This window comes from Giraffa tippelskirchi, chromosome 8 (genome assembly GCF_054371585.1).
Source record: "Giraffa tippelskirchi isolate mGirTip1 chromosome 8, T2T-mGirTip1v1.2.pri, whole genome shotgun sequence".
Classification (NCBI taxonomy): domain Eukaryota; kingdom Metazoa; phylum Chordata; class Mammalia; order Artiodactyla; family Giraffidae; genus Giraffa; species Giraffa tippelskirchi.
This window is the reverse complement of record NC_137282.1, coordinates 113,192,422-113,207,585: the sequence shown is the minus strand read 5'-3', so window position 1 is coordinate 113,207,585 and position 15,164 is coordinate 113,192,422. Positions and strand designations below refer to the sequence as shown.

The window sequence follows — 15,164 nt, the reverse complement described above, 5'->3', positions numbered from 1 at the left end:
AGGCACATTAAACTGTAATATTAAAGCTGTCATTTTGGTGCATGAATGAATAGGTCAAGAGAATATAATGGAAAGTATAGAAGTAAATTGAGATGTAAGAATTTATATGGTAAATACAGCATCTGAAACCAGTGAGACAAAGATGGATTGTTCAGAAAATAGTGATGGAACAACTGGGTAGTCTCTGGAGGAGGTAAACTTGGCTCTATATTTCACACCATAAGCCAACACATATTTCAAAATGGGTAAAGATCTAAATGCAAAGAATTCAAATAAAACTTCTTTAAGCCCCAAAATACCATAAGCCAAGTCAAAATTCTATTGACTAAAATAAAGCTCATGTCTCAGGGCAAATCCTAGTATATAAAGAGCTCTGGGAGCTGATACAAAAAAGACCAACAACCTAATAGAAAAATGAGCAGATAGTAAAATAAATAAAAATAGTTCTCAGTTCATGATAAATGAAAATTAAAAGATGGCACTTTTCACTTAATCAGATTGGCAAAAATCCTAGTGTTTGTAAAGACACCATGTGTACAAGGCCATGAGAAAGCAGGCATTAGTACTGCATTGCTCGTGGGAGTGTAAATTGATACAATCTCTATGAAAAGCAATTTGGTAGCATGTATCCAAATTTTAAAATTCATCTATCCTTTGACCTAGCAATTCCATTTGGGCTGGGCAAGTCATTAGTCTCTCTGTGCCTGTCTCCTTATCTGTAAGAAGTAGATAATTCTACCTCACAGGGTTGTTGTGAGAGTTACGTTAGAATGATACACATACAGCACTTAGTACAAAGTGGCTGGCACGAGGGAAGTGCTTCAAAAATATCAGTACTACAGTAAGAGCAGTCATGTGCATTGCACTCTTACCATGTACCACATTACTACTTTGTGCTTGGTGCTTTTTGTGTATTATCTCATTTAGTCCTCCAGTCAATGCTGTGATCACCAGCAGTTAGCCTCTGAGGAGACTGAAGCACAGAGATTATGAGGTGGGTGGTCAAGCAGGATTCAAGCCAGAGCAGATGCCCAAGATGCAGTGCACAGCGTCTATTAGGTGCAGTGGTGTGATGAACACTTGAAGGGACTATTCTCTCCAGGACTAGACATCCAAAAAGAGCTTGAAGAATCCAGGAAGGAGACAGGGCTGGTGGGGTGATTGATGCCCTTGAGGTCCAGCTAAGAAACTTCGACTAGTTAATAAAAAAAAAAAAGAGCCTCCATCTGTTGAGGATTTTCTCTTAATTATTTCCATTAAATAATTTAAGGCTTCCCTGGTGGCTCTAAAGACGGTAAAGAATCTGCCTGCAATGCGGGAGACCCAGGTTCAACCCCTGGGTCTGGAAGATCCGCCTGGGAAGGGAAATGACTACCACTTCAGTATTCTTGCCTGGAAAATTCCATGGGCAGAGAAGCCTGGCAGGTTACAGTCCATGGAGTCACACGACTAAGCGACTTTCACTTTAATTTCCATTAAAAACTACATTAATCCATCAAAACTACTCCAGCAAAGTACATTTATTAAAACCAGTTGCACACAAAAGGGAAAAGCCAGTAGTCAGAGAAGGGGTGAACTGACAGGAGTGGTTACCTTAGCAAACTGCCTTGAATTTCATACATTTAAAAAAGTAATGATAACATTTGTCATTTTTTCTTTCACCCCACAACTTATATTCATTGTAGAAAATATGCAGTCATTAGAATGGCTGATGGGCAGAATATGGGGAGATGCCCCTGTTAAAGCATTCCTGACAATTCCCTCCTTTCTTTCTCTACGTCTTCTAGGTCCACACCAAGAGGCCGACTGATTTTTCCCACGTGTCAGGCAAAGGCCGAGCGACTTGGCCACCACCCTCGCTCGCCCCAGGCCGGTCTCTAGGGGGCGCTGCCGCAAGACCTGGAGGATGCCGGTGCGAAAACGCGTTGGAACTTGGGCTCCGCGGCTTCCCGTAGCCGGCATTTCCAACATGGCGACTGCCCAAGATGTCCACGTCCGTATCTGTAACCAAGAGATTGTCAAATTCGACCTGGAAGTGAAGGCGCTTATCCAGGTACTAATGCCCAGGATCCCCGCCAGGGTCCAGCAGCCCTCAACCCAAGCTCAGCTGGCCTTCTGTGAGCTCAGCGGTCTCACCACCGAGCTTTCCCCACTTGGTCAAGTCCCCGAGGCCACTGGCCTAGCACCCTGCCCACTACCCCTCAACTGTCTCGCCCCTTGGCCCCGTCCCCTTCGTCCCCTTGATTGTTGGCCTTGGCATTCCGTCCAACTGCCGTTAGCTCGCCCTCTTCCAGGACACCCCCTCCTCCACCTCCGCTCCTAGCTGGGCTTCCCCTATGTGGCCCCTCCCCTACATACCTGGCCGTCACCTCACCACCCCCAGCCGGCCTCAAAACATACCTGTCATCCTGCCTGGCCCCGCCTTCTGACCCCGTCCTCCCCATCTTTTAGTAGTGTCCTGTAGGCCATCAGCCTCGCCCCCTGCTGGTCTGATGCCCCGTGGCACCAAAGGCCACCTGGCACAGGAGGTACTGGGTGAAATGAACGTGACCTAGACCGTAGTTGTGATTTTGTAAATGAGGAAGGAGTCTGCCTGAGCAGAAAGCAGATAATGGCAAAACTGGGACGCGGACAATGAAAGTCATCCTAGAGAAAATGCTTGGCGTCTACTTCGTTTACCTGATGGGGCGATTGAGATCGCCCCATTTGCCTAAGCCAATTAAGGGTAGAAAGTAATAGTGCAGTAAACCAATTGGCATAGGCAAGAGTTGGGAATGTAGAAATAGTTCCTTTAGTTTATCAGAAAGAAACCAAGAGGTTTAAACCTTACTTTTGGGCAAATCGTTTCCATTTCCAGCAGTGTTACTCAACTTTAGATGCTAAGTAAGAGTCTGCATCTAGCTGTGATAAAAGGTGAAGGAAAGGAAGCTCTCCACGGAAATTAGGTGCAAAATAAACCAGATTAATAGCTTGCTAAATGTTGCGTGGAACTGTGATTTAATGAGTAATCCAGAGAACAAGAACCAACTTGATACAAACATTTAAACTTTTTGAACTTCACGTTTCCCATGTATAAACTACAGAACATCTGGGCCAATTCTAGAAAAATAAATTTAGGATTCATAAATATGAAGTTGGCTTTTCAGGTGATCTAAATTGCTTCAGCCCCATTTTGCACTCTCTTAAGATTCGCTTTGTCCTGAAGAGAACAATTGATTATAGCTAGATTTAGTACATTTCCTTACAGTGTGGCAACTCCTGCTAAGCCCTTTATGTGGGTACCTGGTCATGAAATGGGTAATGTAATGGAGAAACTGAGACACAGAAGCCCCAGTAACTTTTTCAGGATTATACATCTGATAGATTGCTACAATCAGAATTTGAATCCACATGGTCTGGCTCTAGGGCCTGCTTTTTACCTGGCCCTGGTAGTTCTCAATGTCCAGAAACAAATTCTAAATCTACATTTGAACATGTCTGTAAACTGTGTGATTTATAATATTTATAGATGGTTTGTAAAATTAGATCAAGCAATTAATCTTTAAGAGGTTCATCTTGTCATATGCCAAGAATTTAGCATCTTCATTTTTAAGTTGGAAAGACCTAAAGTTATAGTACTCTCTCGGGGGTTCATTCTTGTCAGATATACAAGCTGCTTTCAGTCTTTCATAATGGCTGGGTGGTGTTCTGTTAAACGTCAAGACATATTAGTTCCTTAGTTCGTTTCTGTTTTTAAGAACTTATTTATTAATTAATTTTTGGTTGCACTGAGTCTTCGTTGCTGTGCATGGGCTTTCACTGATTGTGGAAAGTGGGGGCTACTCTTTGTTGCAATGCATGGGCTTCTCATTGCTGTGGCTTCTCTTGTTCCAGAGCACAGGCTCTAGGACCCACAGGGCTTCAATAGTTGCAGCGGGCAGGCTCCGTAGTTGTGGTGTGTGGGCTTAGTTGCTCCACAGCATCGAATTTCCTATCCACTGTACCACCAGGGAAGTCCCACTGTTGTCTTTCTGTTTATGCTTCTGTGTTACTCGCGCAGACTTACTCCAAAGAGGGATGAAAAAAAAATGTAAATTATAATGCTTCTGCTTGTGTTACAGAGGTAAACAGCAAAGATTAGGATGAGTTACAGTCAGTAGGTCCAACTTAGTTGTAGTCTAAGCCAACTCTCTCATTGTACAGCTGGTGTCATTTCCTCTCATTGCCTTGAGAAAGGCCCCTTCATCTCTTCAATGTCTCCTAGGATATTCGAGATTGTTCAGGACCATTAAGTGCACTTACCGAACTGAACACTAAAGTGAAAGAGAAGTTTCAGCAACTGTGGCACAGAATACAGGTGAGTGAGTGCGGAGCTGGGATGCTGCACCTGGGTAAAGAAAAGAATGCGAATTGGAGAGGTTTTGCAAATGTATTAAGTTAATGATTTGTTTAAAATCTAGATTCTTTAATAGACTGTAAACTCGATGACAGCAGGACTGTTCCTGGTGTTCGCTGCATATCCCTCGTGATGGTACAGATTGGGCACCATGGCTTAGTGGAAGAATGAGCATGTGGGAAGAAGGGAGGGAGGGAGACAAGGTGGGGGAAGTGAAAGTCCTGTCGCAGAGAACCAGAGAGAGTTCTAGACAAGAAGCAAGTGAGCTCTGCTGTCCCTCACTGTGGTGGATGGTTGTGTCCTGGTGTTTGGTTATTTTGGGCTCTGAGTCTTTCTTTTCAGAAGGCCTTACCTGTGGGGCTCTTGTGCAACCTGGGTTGAACGTAAGCCTCTTCAGAGGTTTTTGCATTTGCTTTTGCCAGGTCTCCTGGGATTACCACAGGTATGGGAGCACTTTTTATGTTCATTTCTCCTTGTGGAGGTTCTTGAACCACTCAGGGAGGATGAACTTGGACCCTTGATCCATGTGAGGGGAGCTCCATGGTTATAGTCGGAGGAGATGTTTATATCCCTCTAGCCAGGCCCCACAACAAAAAAAACTCCAAAGTTTCTCTGTGCTGGTTGACAGACATTTTCCTAGTTCACCTTTTCAATGAGGGTATATGTATCCCTTTGTGGTCCTGGCTTTGCAATGGTCTCAGTTCCAATTCCCAGCCTCAGGTGGCCAAAGCTCGTTTTCTTTCCCCACATGGACTTGAAAACCGTGTTTGCCACTCAGTCTAAAATGACATATGTACCAAGATGGAGAGCATGTAGAAACAGGTAGCACTGGCTGTTTCCATCCTATCTCAGAGGGGGTCAGTAGGCTCCTGTGTTACTGTAGTGTGTTTCCTCTGCCCTTCAGGCATGTCCTGGATTACAGGAACACATCTCCCGCTCCAGGGCAGCCTCACGCCCCTCACAGGAAGACCGCTCTGACGCTTAGTTCCTTTCTCATTGTGAGGTCTTGAGGATGGTCCTTTCTCTCCTTTTACACAGCTGTCTACGTAAAAGGATGTTTGTTGTGTATGAACCAGCATTCCTGAGTCTTCTGTTCTAGGAGCGTTTTCAAGTGCTGTTGCATAACTGATAGAAATTGAAGTGCTTCCCAGTTTTTCATTACCTTTCAAAATCATTTTAACTTAGAGCTGATTTCCTCCCAAAGGAGCTTGAGCAGTCGGCTAAAGAGCAAGACAAAGAGTCAGAGAAGCAAGTTCTGCTCCAAGAAGTGGAGAATCACAAAAAGCAGATGCTCAGGTGGGTGGGGCCTGGCCTCCTGCCAGTGGCCTCCGCTGGGCCGCTTGCTCCCGGGGAGGCTTGTGCCCGAGTTTGCCCAATAAACCTGCCAAAGCTGGGGGGTAAGCAGGGGCTGTTGGGTAGGTGGGACTGTGCATAGTTTACAAAAGCATATTTAACATTACGCTGTATTTTATATTTTTAAAAAAGCAAAAAATTCGTTGCTTTTGTAATACAAGGTCCTTTTTAATCTAAAGAGAATTGCCAGCAGAAAAAGTCCACCGAAGGTGAACCTACTTAAGACAGACCAACACTTAGAAAATTTTGAATAGGACTTTATCTTAAAAAAAAGAGAGACAAAAAAATGTAAATAAGCTTATGTTAAATAGAACTGAAGTTTTCATTGCAGCTGTATGCTAATCCTTGATTATATAATTGAAGTATATGCTATTTCTTGGCATTAAATTAGGGGACTTTTCCAGCAAAGTCGTCTGATGGCATGAAACAGTGCCTGACCCTTCACATTTGGTGTTCACACGACAATCACGAAGAGGGTTGTTACTGCAGAAATGTTTGCAGTCCCCATCAGCTTTTCTAGAGCCTTCTCTTTTGAAGTCCCTGTCCTGTGCCCATCCTCGTAGGTTCTCTCTTCATCTTGTTAACTGGTCTAACTTTGTCACGTCCGTATTTGTCTACAGCTTTGTTTCTGATTTGAGTACTGCTCCAGCATCATCCTTGCTGACAGCAGCTCTGTTTGTAATGCCCAGCTGTCAGGAGGACAGAGACTGACAAAGACACGGGCTTGGTGGAGGCTCTGTGAGGAGGGAGGGATGTGTGAGTGGCGACCAGTGACACTTTGGATCATGGTGGCGTTTGTCTCCCTCACCGCCGTGGGGGCTCAGTTATAAAGACTGAGTAGAGAGGACTGCTAGTGTAAAATCTCATCAAGTTACACCAGCAGGATCACCTCAGCGTGGGTTTAAAGTTGAGAGTGGCCGTTCAGGATGTCTAATTCCAGGGTAGAGGAGCTGCTGCTGCTGCTAAGTCGCGTCAGTCGTGTCCGACTCTGTGCGACCCCAGAGACGGCAGCCCACCAGGCTCCACCGTCCCTGGGATTCTCCAGGCAAGAATACTGGAGTGGGTTGCCATTTCCTCCTCCAGTGCATGAAAGTGAAAAGTGAAAGTGAAGTCGCTCAGTTGTGTCCAACTCTTCGCGACCCCATGGGCTGCAGCCTACCAGGCTCCTCCATCCATGGGGTTTCCTAGGCAAGAGTACTGGAGTGGGGTGCCATTGCCTTCTCCGGGGTAGAGGAGAGAAAGCAGTAAATTAATACTTTGGCAGTTGCATGTCCAAACAGTACTTGTGCTTACCTGGATTATGGTGCTCATCACACTGTACAGTAAATATTTTTGTTTGTCTTTCTCCCCAGTAAATATGAGTCCCTGAGGACAGGCTCACTCATCTCTACATTGCAGGGCCCAGCAGAACACCCTTGTAAACAGTTAAAAATGTAATTAATTCACGTGTGAGCTGGCATCATAGATGCTGATCAGGCATCAGAGAGCTCATTTAAACATTTTCAGCCTAGAGGTGCTATTCAAAACTCCAGCCTGTCAGTTCGTGGACTCTCGTTTCCCTTTTTAAATATCCTGGAGGTTAGCACAGTTGATTTGAGCCAGCTGTGTAGAGCTCTAGCACATGAGTTTGCTTCTCTGAGGAGCCCAGTTAACGCTTTTATAGTCCATCAACAAGGGTCTCACTCTAATGTAAGTTGGTGCAGCCACTATGGACAACAGTATGGAGGGTTCTCAAAAAACTAAAAACAGAGTTACCACATGATTCAGCAGTCCCACTCTTGGGTATATATCCAGACAAAACTATAATTCAAAAAGATCCACGTACCTCTATGTTCAAGTAAATAACAGCACTATTCACAGTAACCAAGGAAAACAACCTAAATGTCCATCGACAGATGAATGGATAAACAAGATGTGGTACATATGTATAACAGAATACTACTCAGCCATAACAGAGATAGAAATAATGCCATTTGCAACAACATGGATGGACCTAGAGATGATCATACTAGCAAATAAGTCAGAAAGACAAATACCATCTGATATGTGGAATCTAAAATACGACACAGTGAACATATCTATGAAACAGATACAGACTTGTTCACAGAACAGATCTGTGGTGGCCAAGAAAGAGGGTAAGTAGGGGAGAGAAGGACTGAAAGCTTGGGATTAGCAGATGCATTAAACTAGTATATATAAGATGGATAAACAACAAGGTCCTACTGTATAGCACAGAGAACTATATTCGATATCCTGTGATAAACCATAATGGAAAAAATATGAAAAAGAATATACGTATAACTGAGACACTTGGCTTTTCAGCAGAAATTAACACAGCATTATATGTCAACTATACGTCAATGAAATATTTTACACACACATGAAAAAACAAAGACTCCTTCCCCACTCTAACTTCAGGAAACTGTTTACTAATTTGAGTTGTCACAAAGATCAGGTAAAGAATGTGAATAAATCATGTCAGACTGGGCCCTGCTAGTACAATATGTTTGTGTTGTCCACGATAGGTCTGTGGTTTGTAAAGCAGGCGCCCCCAACCCTTGGGCCACAGGCCAGTACCAGTTCATGACCTGTTAGGAACCAGGCCACACAGCGTGAGTGGTGGGCAATTGAACAAAGTTTCATCTTTGTTTACAGCCATTCTCCAACACTCGCATTACCACCTGAACTCTGCTTCCTGTCCTAGAAGTGGCAGTATTAGATTCTCATAAGAGCACAAACCCTAACCCTAAAGTCAAGGTGGAGTATCCTGAGATTGCCCCAAAATAGAAGCAAAGTGCACAGTAAATGTAATGCACTTGAATCATCCCAAAGCTATCCTCCACCCCCACTGATCCATGGAAGAATTGTCCTCCACGAAACCAGACCCTGGTGCCAAAAAGATTGGGGACCACTGGTGTAAAGAACAGCAAACCTTGAAGAAATATTGAAGAAAACTGTCTTATACTGATGTTTCTACTTCCTACTGCCTATATTGATCGAGCAGCTAATGAGTCAACTGTTGTCCTGGGTACTGGTGATACAAAGATGAACGAGGCATGGTTCTCCAGGAGCAGAACCAAGCCACGCCGCGGACAGAACAGTAATGGGTAGGAGATAACTTTGAATGGGGCCGCATGCACCCTGCTGGGGAGTTTGGATGCTCCCCTGAAGTGGAACCATTGCAGGCTATAAACACAGGGATGCTATGACCAGGCTTCTCCCTCTGGCTGCCTTGTGGGGAGAGGGACTGTTATGGGCAGTAGGAGAATGGAAACAGTTTCTGGGGCAACCAAGAAGAGGAAGTGGTGGGAGGGGTGATGGACTCTGGGCTATGCACAGGTGGCCTCCCCATCACTCCCTGACTGGAAGGAAGACTGCTGTGACTTGAACTGACTGACAGCCTGTCTGCATCAAAAGAAACTCACACATGGCCTTTGTAATTCCAGCAATCAGACCTCATGGAGGAAGGCTAACCTCACTTGCAAAATTGCTATCGACAACCTAGAGAAAGCAGAACTTCTCCAGGGAGGAGACCTATTCCGGCGAAGGTATGTATCTTCTTGTCTTTCAGGTTTTGATGACAGAATAGACAGCAATTGGCAAAGTGCAAAACCTACTGTGGGGAACCCTCTCTTGTTTTCTATTTTATTTTATAAGTGATTTTTTTAAGTATAAAAGAAATGCATTTTTATTTTTAGTAAATTGGTAAAATTAAAATGTGAATCACAAAGTGAAAGTATGAATTGTGCTGTTCACAACTATTTTGATATGTTGCCTCCTTTCATTATTTTTTCTTCCATTTTTTTATAAAGTCAGTATGGTACCATACATTATCTGGTCCCATCACTTCATGGCAAATAGATGGGGAAACAATGGAAACTGTGACAGACTTAATTTTCTTGGGCTCCAAAATCACTGTAGATGGTGACTGCAGCCATGAAGTTAAAAGACGCTTGGAAGAAAAGCTGTGACCAACCTAGACAACATATTAAAAAGCAGAGACATTACTTTGCTGACAAAGGTGTGTATAGTCAAAGCTATGACTTTTCCAGTAGTCATGTATGGCTGTGAGAGTTGGACCATAAAGAAGGCTGAGCACCGAAGAACTGATGCTTTTGAATTGTGGTGTTGGAGAAGACTCTTGAGAGTCCCTTGGACTGCAAGGAGATCCAACCAGTCCATCCTAAAGGAGATCAGTCCTGAATATTCATTAGAAGGACTGATGCTGAAGCTGAAGCTCCAATACTTTGGCCACCTCATGTGAAGAACTGACTCATTGGAAAAGACCCTGATGCTGGCAAAGATTGAAGGCAGGAGGAGAAGGGGACAACAGAGGATGAGATGGTTGGATGGCATCACCGACTCAATGCACATGAGTTTGAGCAAGCTCCGGGAGATGGTGATGGACAGGGAAGCTGGTGTGCTGCCGTCCATGGGGTCGCAAAGAGTTGGACACGACTCAGCGACTGAACTGAACTGAACATTAAATGTAGTCTCCTAGTCTTCACTTAGTATTATTGCACAAAAACTTGCCTGTTTTTTTAAAAAGCTCTTTAAACAAAATTTTAATAGTACATAGTACTCCCTTATGTTAACTAATCCCCTGCTTGTGTGTGTTTGTATTTCTAGTTGTGTCAGTATTATGAATAACACACGAGGGCACATGTCAGTACATAAAGCTTTGTCCACATTCTGTGTATTTCCTTTGGAGAGATTCCCAGGGGTGAGGTTACTGGGTCAAAGGCATGAACATTGCTAGGGCTCCTCATACATACCGCCAGCTGGCTCTCAGAAGGCAACACCGGTGGACATTCCTACCAGCGGTCTTCAAGTACATGCTCTCGGCATGCCCTTGCCACCGTTGGTGTGCGCTGAGTCGCTCAGTTGTGTCAGACTCTTTGTGACCCCATGGACTGTAGCCTGCCAGACTGCTCTGTCCATGGAATTTCCCAGGCAAGAATACTAGAGTGGGTTGCCGTTTCCTCCTTGACAGGACCTTCTCAACCCAGGGATCGAACCCACTTCTCCCGGGTCTCCTGCATTGCAGGTGGATTATTCACCACTGAGCCATCAGGGGAAGTCCTTTGCCACCATTAAAAATGACCATTTTAAAAAAATGTACTGATTCGATAGATTAAAAAATGGGATCTTGTTTGAATCCGGGGCTTTCTTGAGCCGAACTTTTGTTGACATTCCTCCTCCCACTCTGTACTCTTAGGAAAACTGCCAAAGAGAGCCTGGCCCAGACATCCAGTGCCATCACAGAGAGCCTCATGGGGATCAGCAGGATGATGTCCCAGCAGGTCCAGCAGAGCGAGGAAGCCATGCAGACGCTGGGTAAGGTCAAGCCAGGCCTGCAGTGGGAAGCTGCTGCCGGGCTCCGGGGCCTTTACCCCTGGGCTCCTCAGCCTCTGCCCACACCTGCCCTGCATTTACTGATCTGTGGGGCTTCTCACTTCTTTGACAGCTTGGTCTTACCCAGTTGGGATGCACTGCTCTCATTTCCCTTTTTGGTTTTTATAGTTGTACTGAAAGATCCACACACCCCACCAAAATGTTCAGAAGAACTCCCAGGCTGTCCTGGAGAGTGGGTGCCAAAAGGCCTGGAGGAGGGGCTTGGGAGTCTTTTTCATCTCGGGCTCTGGGGACCCTTCTGGCCAGGCAAAGAGATGGTCGTTATTGGCTGCCAGCTAGTCTACTAGGACGTCAGCTTACAATTGTACTCCCCAATGTTATTTTTACTGTGAGCTCCTTTTATTTATATATTTATATATATGTTTTTTTACTTTTTGGCTGTACTGTGTAGCATGCGGGATCCTAGTTTCCCTACTGGGGATTGAACTCCTGCCCCTTGCAGTGGAAGCGTGGAGTCTTACCCACTGGACAACCAGGGAAGTCCTGTGAGCTCCTTTTGAAAGATACAGTCAGAGGCTAAGCTTCTTGAGGCCATCTGGTTCTCCCCAGCAGCTTTCCCAGGATCCTCCCTATAGGAAAACAGAGGAAGACTGTTCACTCTGAGATACCTTTGGAGGATTCACACAGAGAGAAAAGTAGAGAGCCTGGTACATGAGCCCCAGGAATCATCACCCAGCTGCAGCAGTGGTCAGCTCCTGGCCAGTCTTTCAAGTCTGTCCTCACTCTGCCCCCATCTTGATTACTTTGAAGCAAATCTCAGGCGTCATCCGTATAAATACTTCCATATATCTTTCTAAAAGATAAGAGACTTTTGAAACAAGAAACAAAAAGCCATAATACCATCATCACCCCTAAAAATTATCTGCAATTTTGAACCACCCTTTTTTTTTATTCCCAGTGCACTATCCTAACAGGCAGAAGCAAAAAGAAAATCAGAGAGCTTGTCCCCGAGGTCACTGCCTGTGTTTAAAACTTATCTGGGCATTTAGGCTCAGAACCAGCTGGTCACCTCCTCTGAGTGTGCACTGGGGCCATGGCCCGAGGAGAATGTGAGAGGGAGGAACCCGCCTGGCCTTGGAATCCAGGCTTTTCTGCTCTGGTGTTAGTAACAGGCACCCACCCCCAGCATGCAGATCAGAAACTGACCATATGTTTACATGGTGAGAAGGGCGCACAGATCCTGATGGTTTCTGGGTTGTTGAGGGTTGTTTTGGGGGCACACGTTATAGGCGAGATGGACATCAAAGAAAGAAAAATGGTTATTAATCCTTGCCTTATGACTCATAAATTCAGCTTGATTTAAAAATCTATTAGGACTGCAGTTGTTTTTTTTTTTTTTAAGCCCATTAAGGATATGATGGCTGGAATTTGCTGCAAAATTGTAGAGGGGGCAGAATTGTATGGGGGTCTTGAGGGGACAGGATTACCAGAGAGTTGATGGTTCTTGGGTATGGGCAATGGCACATGGCATTTCATGATTCTATTCTGTCTGCTTTTGTGATGGTTCAAGTTCTCTGTAAAGAAAGTTTAAAAGGAAAAGCAAGTTAGATTTTTACTTCAGAGAATCTTGGGTTTTCAGCATGGCAGCAGGCAGGGAGAAAGAGGAATGAGAGAGACTTGTTATATGAGTGTTTGTTTTTACCCCTCTGTGTTTTTCAAGCTACTTCTCTATTTCCTCTGGTAATTTATTTGCTTACTAACTTGTAATTTTGTAAAAAGGTAATATAAATTACATAGTTAAGGGAAAAACCCTCCAGGTCAGCACTGTCCCATAGAAACATCATGGGAGCCACATACTTAAAATTTTCATTAGGCACATTAAGAAAAATAAAAACAAATGTATGAAATGAATTGTAATAATATAGTTAACTATTTCAATATGCAATTCATAGTGAAAATTATTGAGAGAGTTCACATTCCTTTTTTTTCACACCTGTAGGGACATCGCAGTTTGGATTGGGCACATTTGACGCCCTCAGGGGCCACGTGACTTGCGGTCAGCACCAGGCTGCACAGCCCTGGATGGCATAGGCGGGAGACGGCTCTGCCTTCAGACCTCCCCTGCCCCTGCCCTCCAGGCCTGCTCCCCAGAGGCGCCCACTGCTACCAGCTTCTCTCGCAGCCTTCTGAGATTCTCCAGCGTGCATAGCACAAACAGGTGTTATTTATCCCCTCCTTTGTTACATAAATGGAAACATCTCACATAGTGTTCTTCACACCCAGCCTTCTCACTTGACAACGTTTCACTCTGGGGATATTCTGATGATGCCCTGTTAGGCTTTATAGAGGAATCTTGCCAGGTAAGCCTTCTTCCCCAAGTGTCAGGCCTAGTAACCAGCACTCCAGTTCATTTGACATGTGGGTACAATGAGCCTGGAGGGACGTGTGCCTCTTCGTAGGTTTCACAGGGGCTGGAGCACAGGCATCATGTGTTTAGCACCACAGCCAGTGTCCCAGGACTGAAGGACCGGCTTGTATGAGGGCATGTGGCAGGGCCCAGGACACCCCAGCTCTTTCACAATCCCGCAAAGGGCAGATCTGACCAGCAGGCGTCCTGGCAGGGTGCACCTCGCAGGTGGAAAGTCCTGTCCCCACAGAGACCTTACAGTGCCTGTCCACGGTCACCTGGGTTGGTTTTGTGACCACTGGTTCTTCTCAGCAGTGCTTGCCTCCTTGAGAAAGTGGAGGTTGGTGGTGAGGAAAGGAACCGTTTTCTGCCCTTTTCCCTGTTGATGTCCATATGGGGAGGACTCCTAGTTATGGCCCTGTGACAATGTGTGTGAGCAAACCTCATCCCTCTGTGAGCTGGATGGAACCCAGGGAGCTGCCTCTCCTTGTCCTGTCCTTGTTCTGTGCTCCTCCACGTTGCCTGTCTTCACGTCTTTTGTTCTGGCTCATGGGAACTTGCTCCCGAGCACGGTGTCATCCCGGGAACCCAGCCAGCAGGGTCTCTGGCTTTGGTGCCGTACGGTTTCTGAGTCATGCTCCCTCCCTCTTATTTCAGTTAATTCTTCACGGACTATCCTGGATGCAAATGAAGAATTCAAATCCATGTCAGGGACCATCCAGTTGGGACGGAAGCTCATCACAAAATACAATCGCCGAGAGCTGACAGACAAGCTTCTCATTTTCCTCGCGCTGGCCCTCTTTCTGGCTACAGTCCTCTATATTTTGAAAAAACGGCTCTTTCCATTTTTGTGAGATCTGAGAGCTGCCAGCTTCTGCCCTCTGAACTCTGGTGTCAGAATCTGGCTGCACTCCTGAGCTCTGGCCCCAGCCTGCTTCAGGTGCCCAGCAGGTGAGATGGGGACACAGCCCCGCGAGTTTCTGCAGGCGGCTGGTGTGATGGGCTGAGCAGAGTACCGGGAGGGAGCCTGTCATCGGGACGCCTGCGGGGACGCTGGAAGCCCTCACGCGCTGTGCTGGCGATCACTGGGGACCCGGGCCGGCCTCCAGGATTTGATGTCCCTCCCGTGTCCTGCCCCTGCAGCCTTAATGCCAGATCTGGAGGAGGGAAGAGAAGGGGAGGAGAAGGAGGATGAAAACACTTCCATTCCTTGAATAAAGTTGACTGTATTTAATAGCATGAAATGCATTTGGTTTTCTTTTTTTTTTTTTTTTGCATTTGGTTTTCTAAGACATTCCTCTGGGAATTCGTGTGCCTGTTCTTGATGTCCAGCTATCTAGAACGTGAACTCAGATCATCAATTTGTTCGCTCAACAAACAATTATTAAGCAGCAGCCACACAGAAGCAGAGTGTTGTAGAGGCTGCCATTGTCCCTCAACGGGCAAGACAAACAGGATCCCACAGGCTCTCGGGGAGGAGGGTGCACCTCCCGCTGGCCGCAGCTCGCACCAGTGTCTGAAGAGGCCAAGGCAGACACGCTCTCTGCACGCAGTGGCTGGGGGTGCATGGTCTCAGGGGCTGGCCTGCACCTTTCTCTCCGAGGTCCAGGGCTAAATATAACCCAGAGAGTGAAGCTAGTGATAAGCTGGGGCCTGTCTGGGCCTGAGTTCTGT

General features: G+C 45.7%; 2 protein-coding genes across 4 annotated transcripts in view; both read left to right on the top strand.

The window, feature by feature from the left end:
• Positions 1 to 2,053, top strand: part of CREBRF (CREB3 regulatory factor) — a 68,121-nt gene extending 66,068 nt beyond the window's left edge. Inside the window, exon 11 of the transcript XR_014062186.1 lies at positions 1,788 to 2,053. The gene's annotated coding sequence lies outside the window, so the exon portion shown is untranslated. The remainder of the gene's footprint in view (positions 1 to 1,787) is intronic.
• BNIP1 (BCL2 interacting protein 1) lies at positions 1,961 to 14,734 on the top strand. Of its 3 annotated transcripts, none has more exons than XM_081520515.1 (6): positions 1,961 to 2,053; positions 4,244 to 4,336; positions 5,580 to 5,671; positions 9,175 to 9,276; positions 10,947 to 11,065; positions 14,148 to 14,734. In XM_081520515.1, exons 1-6 carry the CDS (start codon positions 1,970 to 1,972, stop codon positions 14,342 to 14,344), a joined length of 687 nt encoding a protein of 228 aa, XP_081376641.1. In that variant the 5' UTR covers positions 1,961 to 1,969; the 3' UTR covers positions 14,345 to 14,734. The 3 variants fall into 3 exon arrangements, with proteins under 3 accessions (XP_081376641.1, XP_081376643.1, XP_081376642.1); XM_081520517.1 differs by having other exon boundaries at positions 13,083 to 14,734; XM_081520516.1 differs by lacking the exon at positions 9,175 to 9,276.
• Positions 14,735 to 15,164: the final 430 nt, after the last annotated feature.